The sequence below is a fragment of the Equus quagga genome, chromosome 11 (assembly GCF_021613505.1).
Source record: "Equus quagga isolate Etosha38 chromosome 11, UCLA_HA_Equagga_1.0, whole genome shotgun sequence".
NCBI classification, from domain to species: domain Eukaryota; kingdom Metazoa; phylum Chordata; class Mammalia; order Perissodactyla; family Equidae; genus Equus; species Equus quagga.
The window spans coordinates 43,346,947-43,360,532 of record NC_060277.1 but is presented as its reverse complement, the minus strand read 5'-3'; the positions used below and the strand labels follow the sequence as shown (position 1 = coordinate 43,360,532).

At 37.7% G+C, this 13,586-nt stretch overlaps 1 protein-coding gene across 3 annotated transcripts in view; it reads left to right on the top strand.

The window, feature by feature from the left end:
• Positions 1-7,162, top strand: part of ORC3 (origin recognition complex subunit 3) — a 59,163-nt gene extending 52,001 nt beyond the window's left edge. For all 3 annotated transcript variants that reach the window (XM_046676710.1, XM_046676709.1, XM_046676705.1), the window contains exons 17-20: positions 3,336-3,477; positions 5,073-5,189; positions 6,123-6,202; positions 6,765-7,162. In XM_046676710.1, the coding sequence (XP_046532666.1) occupies positions 3,336-3,477; positions 5,073-5,189; positions 6,123-6,202; positions 6,765-6,870 (445 nt within the window). In that variant the 3' untranslated portion in view covers positions 6,871-7,162. The remainder of the gene's footprint in view (positions 1-3,335; positions 3,478-5,072; positions 5,190-6,122; positions 6,203-6,764) is intronic.
• Positions 7,163-13,586: the final 6,424 nt, after the last annotated feature.

The window sequence follows — 13,586 nt, the reverse complement described above, 5'->3', positions numbered from 1 at the left end:
TAGCCGTAATGCCCTGTTTTATCCTGAGTAAAGGACTTCTAATTCTGAAGAACACCAGCACAGCTCATTATCAGGACTACATTCATGTTGAGAAATGTACTCATAGTCAATTTAGAAATCCACTAGTCCTGCCTATATTTTAAGATGATTCCATTTTGGGAAACCTAGATCATTCTGATTCATGGATATCCCAAAAGCCAGCCCTATGTAGCTGTGTAAAATCACCCACCTAAGCTGCCTGTCAGGCAATTGGAACATACCATAGGAAAAAAAAATGAGAAGTGTGAAAAATAAAAGTAGGAAATAACTGTTATTTATCATTGCTTATTCTGTTTTTTAATGGCAGTTCAAACTCAACAGCAGGCTAGGCACTAGTACTAAGAAAACAGCAGCTCAGTTATTGAAGACAGAATGGTTTTCTGATAAATTACCTATCCTTGAAAGTGAAAAGTTCCATTTTGCAGGGCAATGTGGGGGCAGAGTCATTGTTCCTAGTCATTGGGGAGAAATTACTAATGCCATGAAAGAGGTCCAAATGACCAACCAAGTGTAACAAAAGGAAGGTTAAAGTCAGAGAACTGTGTCATATAAAAGCGATGCAATGCAATATTGAACTGACCTACTGGCCAGAAATGACCTTTTAGAACTCATACAGTTGACCTTGTCTTTGGTGTTCTTGTAGTTTCTAGACCCAAGTTCCTGGCTCTTTCCTTTCACCAAGTTGTGACTATTGTAGTTGGTAAAAATAATTTTGCCATGTAATTTAGCATAATTTATAGGCCAAATGTCAGGTTCCTTTCTGAGTTCCCACAAATCCCAAATTGTAGGTTCTGAAGCCAAACCAACCATTCCCCTTTTGTGACCTTTCACCTAATATGTCTCACTTTTTACCTTTCTGAGCAGTTAATGAAACAAAACTGAGCATGATTGAAATGTGTTGTGTTGGGGAATCATAAAATTTTCCATACGAGGATTTACTGTCTTTACCAAGATTGACTATCTCAGAAGGGAAGACATAGGTTTGTAGCATGTTAGAGCTAAAAGGGACCTGAGGAGTCATGTGGCAGCTAAAGTCCCGAGAGAGGCTATGACTTGTGGAAAGTCACAGTCCCAGTTTGCTGACATCTGTCAAAAGGCCCTCTCGATTTCTCCACACTGTCCCCAAGGACCACATCACAGATGTTTGACCAGATCTTGGAGTTCTGGAGAAAAGATGTCCTTTAAAGATAAACATAAGCACTAGGCTCCAGGAGGCGGGGTTTCCCAGTATACCATGAACAGCTCTTGCTGAAACTACTGAGAGCAGAGAATAAGTTGCCACTTTGTAAGTTACTGTTTTCACCAAAATACAAGCTTCAACTCTGTAGCCTTTGTTGTTATTAAGTGGTCCTCCCAGTTCCCTCCAAAGCACCTCTCTTTTGCTTGTGAACTCAGATCTGAATTCAAAATGAGCATCATCCAATGCTCTAGTGCGAGACTCACTGCTTATTTCTTCTCACAGCAAATAAGATACAGAAGTATATTTTTATGCCAATCTCCAAGTTTGCAGTTAGACAAAAAATTCTAATGTATGATTTGTTACTGTTGTTCAACTAATGTAGCCCAGTGGAAACCAAATACAGGCAAATATTTTGCCTGTGATGGAAGTTCTTTGAGGATATCCAAAGGCTTTTTGCCTTGGGAATTGCCTAAATTTCTAAACATTAAAGATGTGAAAAAGGGAGAGGAGTACAAATATGAAAGAATAGTTTCTTTGAAATTGACTCTATCTGGTTGCCTTGTTAGATTTCCAGTCCTTATTATATTGCAAGGACTTCAGTAGTGTCTTTTAATGGCAGTTATGTATAATGAGTGGGGAAAAGAGCCTGAGGTTGGTGTAGGAAGAGTTTGTGGTCAGAAATTACCGATGGGCAGCCAGCCATTCAGGGTGGCAGCCAGCATCACCCATTCCTGAAGTTACAGCTAAATTAACTTAACCTTGAGTATGATGTTAGTAGTACTTGAGGTGTAGAATTCTGGTCTTTAGGGCCAAGTCAAAATCCTACCCTTTGTGCAAATGAGTTTTATTCCAATTGACTCTGGAGAAGGTGCTGCATCTAGAACTGGAATGAGCAGAGGGCCAGGAGCTCTTGAGACTGGGAGAAGGGAGATGGTGATGAGTGATGTAAATGGTTAATATGCTCTTCACTTCCTCTCTTCCTCAAAGCAACTGACGGCACAGGTGAAGCAGGTGTAGTGGGATTTTCTAGGCAGTGTTATCCTCTCCAGAAGGGAGAAAGCCAGGACACCAGGAAGAAGAGGGGTAATTTTCCTGGTGGCTGGGCTGAGGTAGCTGCTTTGTTCTGCCTGCCCTGGTGGGAAAACGAGCTGCCACAAATCTGTCATGTGGCCAAAATACTTTACGCCCAGGACTGGACTAAGCCCCAGGAATCTTTATGAAGGCATGTGAGTTAACTACTTTAATCAAGTTAGTGACTTATTACTCTGTCTTTGGGTTGTGTGTGCCAAAGCTTCCGCCTTCCAATTTACTACCTTCCAGGCCACTGAAGGGCAATGTTACTGTCATAGCACAGACCAGCTGATGGGCTCATTATAAATTTAAAGTGAACTTTTTAATGCTTTATTTTTTAAGTTCAGATTTCATTAAAATTGGTTTGTCATCTACCTCATAAATAAGGCAAAAATCTCAAGTTACAATGGCTATTTAACAACTGAAATTTTAATAACGAACAATGTGTTTGTTTTTCAATACTCTGAAGCTAAAATTCAGCCTTTTCTGCCTTCTAAAGTAAAAAAGTAATTCAACATATAAAAAACTTTCAGGGTATCATTTCTATAAGAGATATCACTTAAAACATTTTCTGTGATCCAGAAAGAATTTCCTAAACTCTTAATTCCAGGTCTGAGGCCTGTGTTTAACACTGCCAAGAATTAAATGTTATGGTAAAGAATGTGGATATCTCAGTTTTCTAAATAATTTACTTTATGAAAGTATTCATTCATACTTTAAGAAATTCTACCTTAAAGATCTTAAACAGAAAAGTAATTTATGCACATTTGTTCCAAAAGGTTTAAATCAGAACTGAAATACATACTTTTTTGTACTCTAAGGAGTCTGAAAATTTTTAAAAATACTATATGGAAGAGGTACAGTTCTGAGTTAATCTACACTGGATTTGATATTTGGGTTTTCTTTCATTTGTTTTTGGTCTTTGTTGATTTTGCTCTTTAAGTAGATTAATTGCTCAGTCTTCCACAGAGGATTGACAAAAATATTATATTGAAAATAAACCTGTGCTTATCTAAAAGCTGACACTTAACTTGGGCTGTTCCAGAGAGTATCTTCTGCCCCCAGAGACACAGCCTCTGCACGAGGCGGTGTACTTCAGTGCCGCCCACACGCTTCGTGAGCACCTGAATGCTGCTCCGCGAGTAGCCCTTCACACCGCACTCAACAATCCTTATTATTATCTCAAGGTAAGGAGCAGACTCATTTTTCGGAGAGTTTAGTTCAGACCCAAGACTTCTTTATCACAAGAATATTGTATATTTGCAGTTCTAAGGAGCAAGGAGTTGGCAGCTCAGGGTCGCATCTCTTTCAGCTATTTTTGAAAATTCTTTAGATTTTTGAGGGCATTTTCTAAGCCAGTGAAGATACCAGTTAGTAGACAACTAATGCTGCCAACTTTTGATCATGTGTAAATGTCTTCCCTTCATGTGATAAAACCAGATCATAGGCATTAAGACTGGAACGTATAATGCTACTAGTACTGTGAAAATTAAGGAAGAGTTTCCTGCAGACATAGCAGTAGATAACGGGTCAAACAATACGGCTTAATGAAATTACTTGAAAGATCCAAATGATTGTTTCTGATGGAAAAAAGAAAAACTTTGGGATTTCATTTTAGATTTTAAACCAAAGAAAGATCTACTCCGGGAGATACCTCCAGAGCTGAGTTTAGAGGAGGGCCAGCAGTCTGCCAGGGATGAAACTAAAATCCAGACACGTTTGCTAGTTCCAAGAAATTGTTCTTTAAACAGAGTTCAAAACGGTTCAGAATTTTAAAAACTTTCTTATGACCAGGTAAAGTGGTCACTTTAAACATTTCAGTAAGCTATATTTCAGTAAGTTATATATACATGAAATAACTTGATATTTTGCTAATAAGTTATCAACTCAGTTAAGCACCTAGAAATCTTGCCATAAATACTTAAGTGACTCCATGAAAAACCCATGAAGTGTTCCAACTGGTTTTTTGTTCCAAAATAGCACACAGACCAAGATGCTAAGCATTACAGGGGAATACTTGGTAGGAAGATATAAATCAACAGTTTTCAATGATGGTGATAGTGGGGAGCTTGAATAATTTCATATTGAAAAGCACAAAATGTCAATTATTTTTATTATATAAACCACAAATTAACTCTGACAAAGTCTTTTTGGCTAGTGGCAGGTCACAGAAGAGGACTCGTGCAGTCCCAGCAGTCTTTGGGAGGATATATTATAATCCCTGAGCATATGTGTGAGAGAGATTCTCTCTCAGTAAGAACCATGGATTTCAAATAGGTTGAAAAAGTGCTGATGGTTTTTGTAGGGGTTAGGATCTGCAGTGCTGTCAACACAGTCTTCTTTGAGAGAACTTATAGCCTTGGTAGTGGTGTGGTGTGTTGGTATTTATTAATAGAGTAACTGCTAGAATTCACATAATTACAAATGTTGGAAGTGGCATTTTATTGAAAATCCACAAAGAATTCCATAAACTGTTTATGGAAAGCAGAAGTGCTTTAGGGTCTTGGAAATTAATAATATATGATTAAAATGAAAAATATGCTAGTCTTCTAATCCTGGGAGTATTCTTCTAGTGAAAAGGAGCTAGGGGGATTATGATCAAGACCTAATCCTAAACAAAAACTAGCTAAATTTTAGAGAGTAAATGCAACCCCCTAAATAAAGCAAACCAAAGACTCCATTTACTGGATTACTAAATTTAGGTTAGGGACTTCATTAATATCTGTTTTTGTTCCTAATGATTTCTAAAGTGTAGTCATCTTAAGTTTACTGTTATTTTTAGAACGAAGCACTGAAAAGTGAAGAAGGCTGCATTCCAAATGTTGCCCCCGACATCTGCATAGCATATAAACTGCACCTAGAGTGTAGCAGGCTGATCAACCTCGTGGACTGGTCAGAGGTAGGTCAGGGAGGAGAGAGAGAGCTGTTTACTTGTCTAACCACCCATGACAACTTTCCTGGAATGTTTTTCTATTTTTGGTACTTTGAAACTCTTTTTTTTTTAATGCCCTGTCTTTTGTTTGGAAAACGAAAATCACCTCATACTTCAAAAGTTCCTCCAGAAAAGCAGCTAACTGCTCAACAGTCCCATTCCCAGTCATTCTGATCCCACATGCCTCAGCCAAGCCAATCCTGCGTTCATGCCAGGTCAAAGTAAGCGTGTGACCTAACCTCACAGTTAACAATAAGTGAAAACAGTTTAGGTCAGTTCTGTTATTCGACAAAATAAAAAAGTATATTATTAACTAGCATTTCTCTTATTGCATAAAAGAAAAAACATGTATTGGAATAACTACCCAACAGATTTAAGTTGCAATCAGGAAGTACAAGGAATACTTGGCAAGGCAATGGACAGCTGTTGTTACTCTTTCCGATAAGTAACTATTCTTCCCCTCCTCAGAAGAATACTGCAAATTTAACTCTGTTGAAGGTCCTATTTGACAGATGTGATGTCACCATATAAAATACGCATAATTGGCTGCTTCCAAGAAAATCAGGCATTTTCCTGGGGTAATGGAGGTTGGGGAGTGCAGGATACAGGGCATCCTTTGCTTTTCAACTTTGACTAGTTTTGTTTCTTGTTTTTCTCTGTATACTTCCTAGTTCTCTGAAATGTAAGAGTATTCAGGAACCATTCCATTGTGTTTTAATGTGTACCTGCTTTAAAGTGATCATCAGTTTTGAGAATCTGAAATTTGGTATAATAAAAAATATGTGCCAGCTATCAGCAGCAGCTGTGCATGACCTGGCTTAACACAGAGCCATCAAAGGCAATAAAGGATGTCTGGCAACAGTAGAGATTTTTATTTTCTTCTGTATTGTCTCTCAAAAGGCTTTTGCAACAGTTGTGACAGCTGCTGAAAAAATGGATGCTAATTCTATAACCTCAGAAGAAAGGAATGAAATTATCCAGTATCCTTTTAAACAACTTCTATAATGTCCAAGTATACATATAGAATATAAGTTTAGTTTCTCCAGATCTACATTAGAGATTTATACAGACGCGCTCCAACCAACCTTATTACTCACTAACATTAATCACACCATCCCAAAATAACTTGTTGATAAATATTCATTCGAAATTTAGTCTAAAAACAAGACCAAATCTGAAATATTGGTCTAAAACTTACATGAAGGTCATATTCCAAAATTCACCAAAAATGTCCGAAACTGTCACTCAATTCTCTACTTTTCTAAGGTTATTAATATACTTTTCGAATTTGGGGGGTGGGGCAATTTTCACACTATGTGAAAAATTAGAATTAGGTAAGCAAGTGTTAAGCACTTTTCCATTTGTGTCTTATTGACATTGGATTCTAGTATATTTAATGTTTTCCAGGATGGGTTATAGTTTAATTTAGAAGTATATTTTTGAACTATATTTCAGTTTACTAACTAATGTTTTAACATTGAGATTTTAACTTCTTTTTATCAAAAATACAACATGGTGAATTTCCTTAGCTACAGCCTCCAGTGCTCGGTTTATTAGAGCTGTTTCTGAACTAGAACTTTTAGGATTTATAAAACCTACCAAACAGAAGACTGACCATGTGGCAAGGCTAACATGGGGAGGCTGCTAGAAGGCAAATGAATGAAACCAGAAGGATCCCATTTAGCTTAAGAGAAAAAGGAGACCAGCCATATTTACATACCTCTACAGGAAGACTGTTCTGGAAAGAAATGAAATGTGTAATCCCCATGTGATATTTGACAAGTAGACTGCTAACCCCCAACAGGAATGTATCAAAACACCTTTGGAGTACTTTAGAATCCACTAAATAATTCACTTACATTGTAACCAAAACCTCTCCTGTTACCACTATAATTTTCACAGCCATTACTAAATTATGAATAAATTGTTTTTGAACAAAATAATGTATAAATGTAATAAATTCCTTTATCCAGGAGTATAAATTATTTGCATTTGATTGAATGGTACTCATTCCTGTTCCCCCAGTGTCTTGCACTGGCCTTCCTCACTTTAGTAAACTGTGTCGTAAGTAAGATCAATATCCTACAGGCTTATTTGTTCTAGTAACTACACAGGTTCTAAAACTCTCTCTGTTGTCCCATTCCTTTAGTCTTACAACTTAAAAAGTCCCAGGTTGTTTAACTTTATGCTTAAAGACAGTAAATATTCTCCTTGAGGATGACCCATCATTGAGTATCAGAGCCTGTAAGGTGTTACAAATCGCCTCTCAACTTCATAAGGCTCAGCTGAAATGACAACTAGCTCTCTTCCATAACAAGAACACATCAAGACAATGAAACAAAGATACCTCAAGTTCACTATTTAATATTCTACTTCCAAGAGAATTCTAGGACATGTCTTTATGACTACTCACTAACATACTAAAATTACCATGCAAATATGCCCAGGAGAAAAAAAAAAAGTCCAAATTCATATAAACTGTTTTGGGTTCATAAAACTTAGAACTATGTAATTGCAGGCCTTTTTTTGTGCTTTGAGGACAAATTTAATGTATAACTAATTAAGCAAATTTAGTAAGTAATTTAAACCTCGTTAATGCTGGAGTGTAAAGGAGGAACAAAGAGTATCTTAGCTCTCTGACAAACATGATGGGCTGAGATGACATTACTGGATAACTGCTCCCCTCCCCCTCTTCCTGCTCCAAAAACATAAAAATGCTAGATGAAATATATCCCAAAAACAAACTGTCAAAATGTTGCCAGAGTTAAAAAGAAAGGGAAATCCCAAGGTACCAGAAATAATCAACCACAACCCAGAGCAGAAAGCGTCTAGCCCTACAGAGCTTTGAGACAACCACCAGAGTAGTATTAGTTAAGGTAGATTAAATGTCTTATCATCATCTAAAAGATGCCAGGATTTCTTATTCAGCAGAATTTAAACACATGTACATATGCACAAAGGGCTGTCAACTTGGAAATTAAGGAATTTATGATATGTAGACAAAAACACCACCACAAGGAAGAAACCGAAGGAGGAAGAGGCTTTTGACACCTGAGAATCCGTGTGTTAAAAGGCAGAGCCTCTGTCATCTTGGGTCCCTGAAGGAGGGCATGGAGCTGAGCCTCTGCCAATGCATACAATCGAAGCGTAAATTTCTATTATGTGAAGTCTCCATGATTTATCTTCACAGCAACTAGCTCAGTATTTTTTCTCAATATTCTATAGTCATTCCCCAAAATAGTCAAATGTGCCCAAAATGATGTGTTTCATTTTTGACAATGGTTGGTAAAATCTAGGGAAAGAACGTGTGAATAATTTTAAGGGTTTTCCATTTATTGCCTATTTAATTAAGTGAGGCAATCGGCATCAGGAAAGGTTTTCCAGTACTTTATGTCTTGTTAATATGCACACACTGTCAACATCTACGATGTGATTTCCTCCAGCCTTCAAATGGTGCAGATGAGCACCAGATAAAATTGTGTTTAGAAACCATTTCTTTCAACTACACTCATACAGCAAAATGCTTCACTGTACAGTACTGAGGAACTGTCCTCACACAGACCAGCAGATTCATGTCTGTCTGAGGTGCCCCTAGTAAAGTAAAAGCCCTGCTTTACTTTTTTCTTTTGCTGGGCACTTTGTTGAATTCACGCTACCTAAGCATGTCATGCATTGAACCACTTTAATTTTCCTTACTACCTAAAGATATTAGATAAGAGACCAGCAGAATGGAAACTGTCCTCTTTTCATAGTGAATACCCAAAAGAGCTATAAAATTAAAACATGAAGCTCATTTGTGGTGATCAATGGAGCACCAAACCCTCAAGCCAGGCTATGAAATGTCAGCTTAATTCTGTGTCCATTCCTTAATACAGCAAAACCGCAAGGAAAATACCTTACAATTGGGATATTCTGATTCACTGAATCTTTTGTTCAATGAAATACTAATCTGAAAACCCTGAAGTATAGTTTGAAATGCATCCAAAAAATATTTACTTAAGCACATTCCATGTCCCAGGCACTGGACCAGGCACTTGTGATTCTTCAGTGAACAAAGATCTTTGCCCTCATTACATTCTAGCAGAGAAAACAGAATAGACAATTATATAGTATGTTATAGAAAAGAAGAACTGGGATGCCATCTTGCAGATTTAAAAACAGGCCTCATTGAGATTACATTTGAACAAAAACTCAAAGTTGGTAAAAGATTTACCCATGAAGTTTTATGGGAGAAGTGCATTGTAAGCAGAGAACAGCAATAACCCCTTGGCTGGAGGAACAGCAAGAGCCGCCAGTGTGGGGGAGGCAGAGGGAGCAAAAGGGAGACTAGAAAGTGAATGAGGTGGAGTGGAGTGCAGTGCAGGTAATTTAGGGCCCTAACGACAGACCACTGTAAGGTCTTTGCCTTTTACTTAGGTAGGAAGCCATCTAAGTAAACCACTTAGATCTTTAAAGGATCACCAACTGTGATGAGAAGAGACTTGGATAGGTGAGGAGACATAAATGAAGCAAAACAAAGACCACTGAGGAGATCAGTGAAATCTTCCAGGCAAGACATGATAGTATCTTGGATGAGGGTAAGAGTAGACATGGCGAGATTTTAGATGGAAGCAAGATTAGAAGGAATTCAAGACTGTTTTTTGGCTGAGAATCTTGAAAAATGAAGATGCCATTAACTGACTGGGGTTGATTAGGAGAAAAAGGTTAAGAGGCAAAAATAAGAGTGGTTTTCAACATGTTTTAAGACCTCCATTAGATGTCCAAGTGGAAATGTCACATAGGGAGGTAAACAGAATCTGATGTCTTTAGGATTAGATGACATCACAAAAGTGAGTAAGAACAGAGGAAGCAAGGAGCCCAAGGTCAAACTCTGAGGCATACCTTTGTTGTAAAGTTCAGAGAAATGAATGACTGGACCAGCAGCAAAAAAGGAGCAGTTTTACAAAGGAACCAGATAACTGAGAAGGAGCAGCCAGTAAAGTAGGAGGAAAATCAGGCAAGTGTGGTAACTTGCAAACTAACTGAAGAAAGCATTTCAAAGTCATGTTGATTCGATTCAGCAATGTGGAAATCATTGGTGACTAATAAGAGGAGCAGTGAAGACAAAGCCTGACAGGCATCACCTATCAGATGACCACAAGTGTCCAAACTTATCACTAGTCTAGGAAAGCCATACATTGTATGATGTAATATGGAGACCATAATATCCTCTTGCACAAAACATTTAACCTGAAACTAATAAAACTATAAACCTAATTTCAGTTTACAGGAAGTTCAAAAGGATAGAAAAGGTTAAATTAATGACACCACAAAGAAACATTCTACAAGACAGTAATTCTAATTATTCCACAAAGTCAGAATCTTGATTGAATCCTACTTAGCAAGAAAAAAAGCGGCAAAAGACATTTTGGGGACAAATGGGAAAATATGAATATAGACTAAATGTTAAAAATTAGCGAAGTATTATTTTAAAGAAGATAATGGTATCGGAGTATATTTATGTAGAACCACCTTATCCTTAGGAGGTGCATCATGTATACAGTAGTCCTCCCCTATCTGCAGTTTCACTTTCTGTGGTTCCAGTTACCCACGGTCAACCTCAGTCTGAAAAAAGTGGAAAATTCAAGAAACAGATAATTCATAAATTTTAAATTGCCATGCCATTCTGAACAAGGTGATGAAATCTCTCACTGTCCACTCCATCCATCCAGGACTTGAATCATCCCTTTGTCTATCATATCCACACTGTATATGCTACCCACCCCAGTAGTCATTGAGTAGCTGTCTCAGTTATCAGATCAACTGTCATAGTATCACAGTGTTTGGGTTCAAGTAACCTTTATTTTACTTAATAATGACCCCAAAGACAAGAGTTGTGATGCTGGCAATTCAGATATTCTCTTACTGTGCCTTACTTATAAACTAAACTTTATCATAGGTATGTATGAATAGGAGAAAACATAGTATACCTAGGGTTCAGTACCATCCATGGTTTCAGGCATCCACTGGGGGTCTTGGAACGTATCCCCTGCAGATGAGGAGGGACTACTGCACATTTTTTTTAAGAGTTAAAAAATATATACATATAAAGCAAATATGGCAACATAATAATTGTTCATTTTAAGTGAATCGCTGGACTGTTCTTTCAGCTTTTCCATTTGAAGTTTTTTCTTAATAAAAGAAGTTGGAAAAAAAGGGAAACAGGAAGATTAGAAGTTCAGAAAATTCTTGAGTTTTCTATAAAGATTACAGAGCAGAAAAATAGGATAATAGCTAGAGAGGGATTATAAAAGCAGAAGATTTTTAATACTATGTTTATTATGCTTATGGGAATGATCGAACTAGCAAAGATAAAGAAAATGGATGCGAGAGAGAGAGAGGACTGCTGGAACTGTGCCTAGACAGGGTTGGAGCTAATGCTCCCTACCCAGGGCAAACGCGGGAGTAGAGGACTGCTGGAGCCATGCCCGTGAGCTAGAGGGGCAGGCTACTAGGTGCTTTAGCAGAACACTCACTTAGAATACCACTTACTAATTTTGAAGCAAGTGAGTAAAAAGAACCCAAATAAGCCAAAGACAATTATTTCCAACCCTAGCTGCTTGGATCATCTAGGGAGCATAATAAACCGATTCCAACAGTCCTCCCCTCCTCCCAATTTTATAAAGCAATCTCTGGGGGGTAAAACCTGGAAATCTTCCCTAAAAGCTCTCCCGTTAATATTGCTGATACAATAACATCTCATTTGGAAACTATTTTCTTTAGGGAGGTAAGTTGTTGCTGTAGGCCAAAGATATCTTTGATATTTTAAACCTCCAATATTTATTTTTCTCAGATTACCTATGCCTATTTTTCCTCAAAAATACACAGCATTATACCTAGCCATGTGCCCCTGTTAATCAGGGATTTATTGGGCACATTACAGCAACCTAACCGCATGCAGCACAACCACTGCCTTTTATTAAAAGAAAGATGACTGTTAGCACACTAAATTCTGTAGATATTTACCTATTAAAAGCAATTTCAGGGATTTGGGGGAATTCAGAATCCCTAGGTTGCTACTATAATCTTTTTATTGAGATCAAGTGTGGTTGGTATTTGGATTAGAGTAATCAAGTACTGGATCCAACTAATTATAACTAAGTCCAAGAAGTTGCCATTTTTTTTTATCTTCTGGAACTACCTCACATACCACTTAAAATCAGTAAGTAGCCCATAAGCTAAGACTTTCTGGTAAGGTGATAAGCAGAAATTTGGCTGTGGAGGAAATTTTATTCTTGATGAGAAGTGAATCTGGAATTAAAACCATATTACTTGTGGCTCCAGTCAGCTTGCCAGCACTGATTTTCCTTTTAGCATATCTTGCCCTCCAAGTGTAAAAAACAGCTCTTTTATAAATTTAAATCTATGCAAAAATTCACATGTGCTTACTTAAAAGAATGTTCATCATTTTGCCCTTACTAGGGTTAAGAAGGGATAACTTATTTATATTCACTCTATTCCCACTCCTCCATATTTTAACTTGTTGCTTGCACTCTTTTTTATATTCACTCTACTCCCACTCCATATTTTAACTTATTGCTTTCATTCTTCGAATATAGCTGGGGACTCCCCCGACACCCAACATTCGGTAGTATATCAGGAGGTACATTTTTGTTTGTCACAACTTGGGGGAACAGTGCTACTGGCATCTAGTGGTAGAGGCCAGGGATACTTCTAAACATCCTATAATGCTCAGAACAACCCCCACAAGAAAGAATGATCTGGCCCAAACTGCCAGCAGTGCTGAGGTTGAGAATCTCTGTATGAGTCCATTAAAACCAGGTAGAATTATCCACCTTATTTATGGCCACCTTGTGCCATACCAATATTTCTCAAACACTTAATGGGTATATGAATACTGGGGAATCTTGTGAAAGCCCATACCACTTTTCAGCCTTGTTTTATTTTTTTATTTTATTTTTTTAAGATTTTATTTTTTTCCTTTTTCTCCCCAAAGCCCCCCGGTAGATAGTTGTGTATTCTTCATTGTGGGTTCCTCTAGTTGTGGCATGTGGGATGCTGCCTCAGCGTGGTCTGATGAGCAGTGCCATGTCCGCACCCAGGATTCGAACCGACGAAACACTGGGCCGCCTGCAGCGGAGCACGCGAACTTAACCACTCGGCCACGGGGCCAGCCCCTTTCAGCCTTGTTTTAAACAAAGAATTGGTAAAATATGATCACCAAAGTTAAAAAGGAAGGAAAAAAATCCTTTTTCTTTCTTCTACTAATTAGGTCAATTATAAATATATATGTCCCAGTACACTTATGATTGGTTTAATTGGTGGAAATATGCTAAGAGAATTCAAAAAAATTCACTGAAGCAT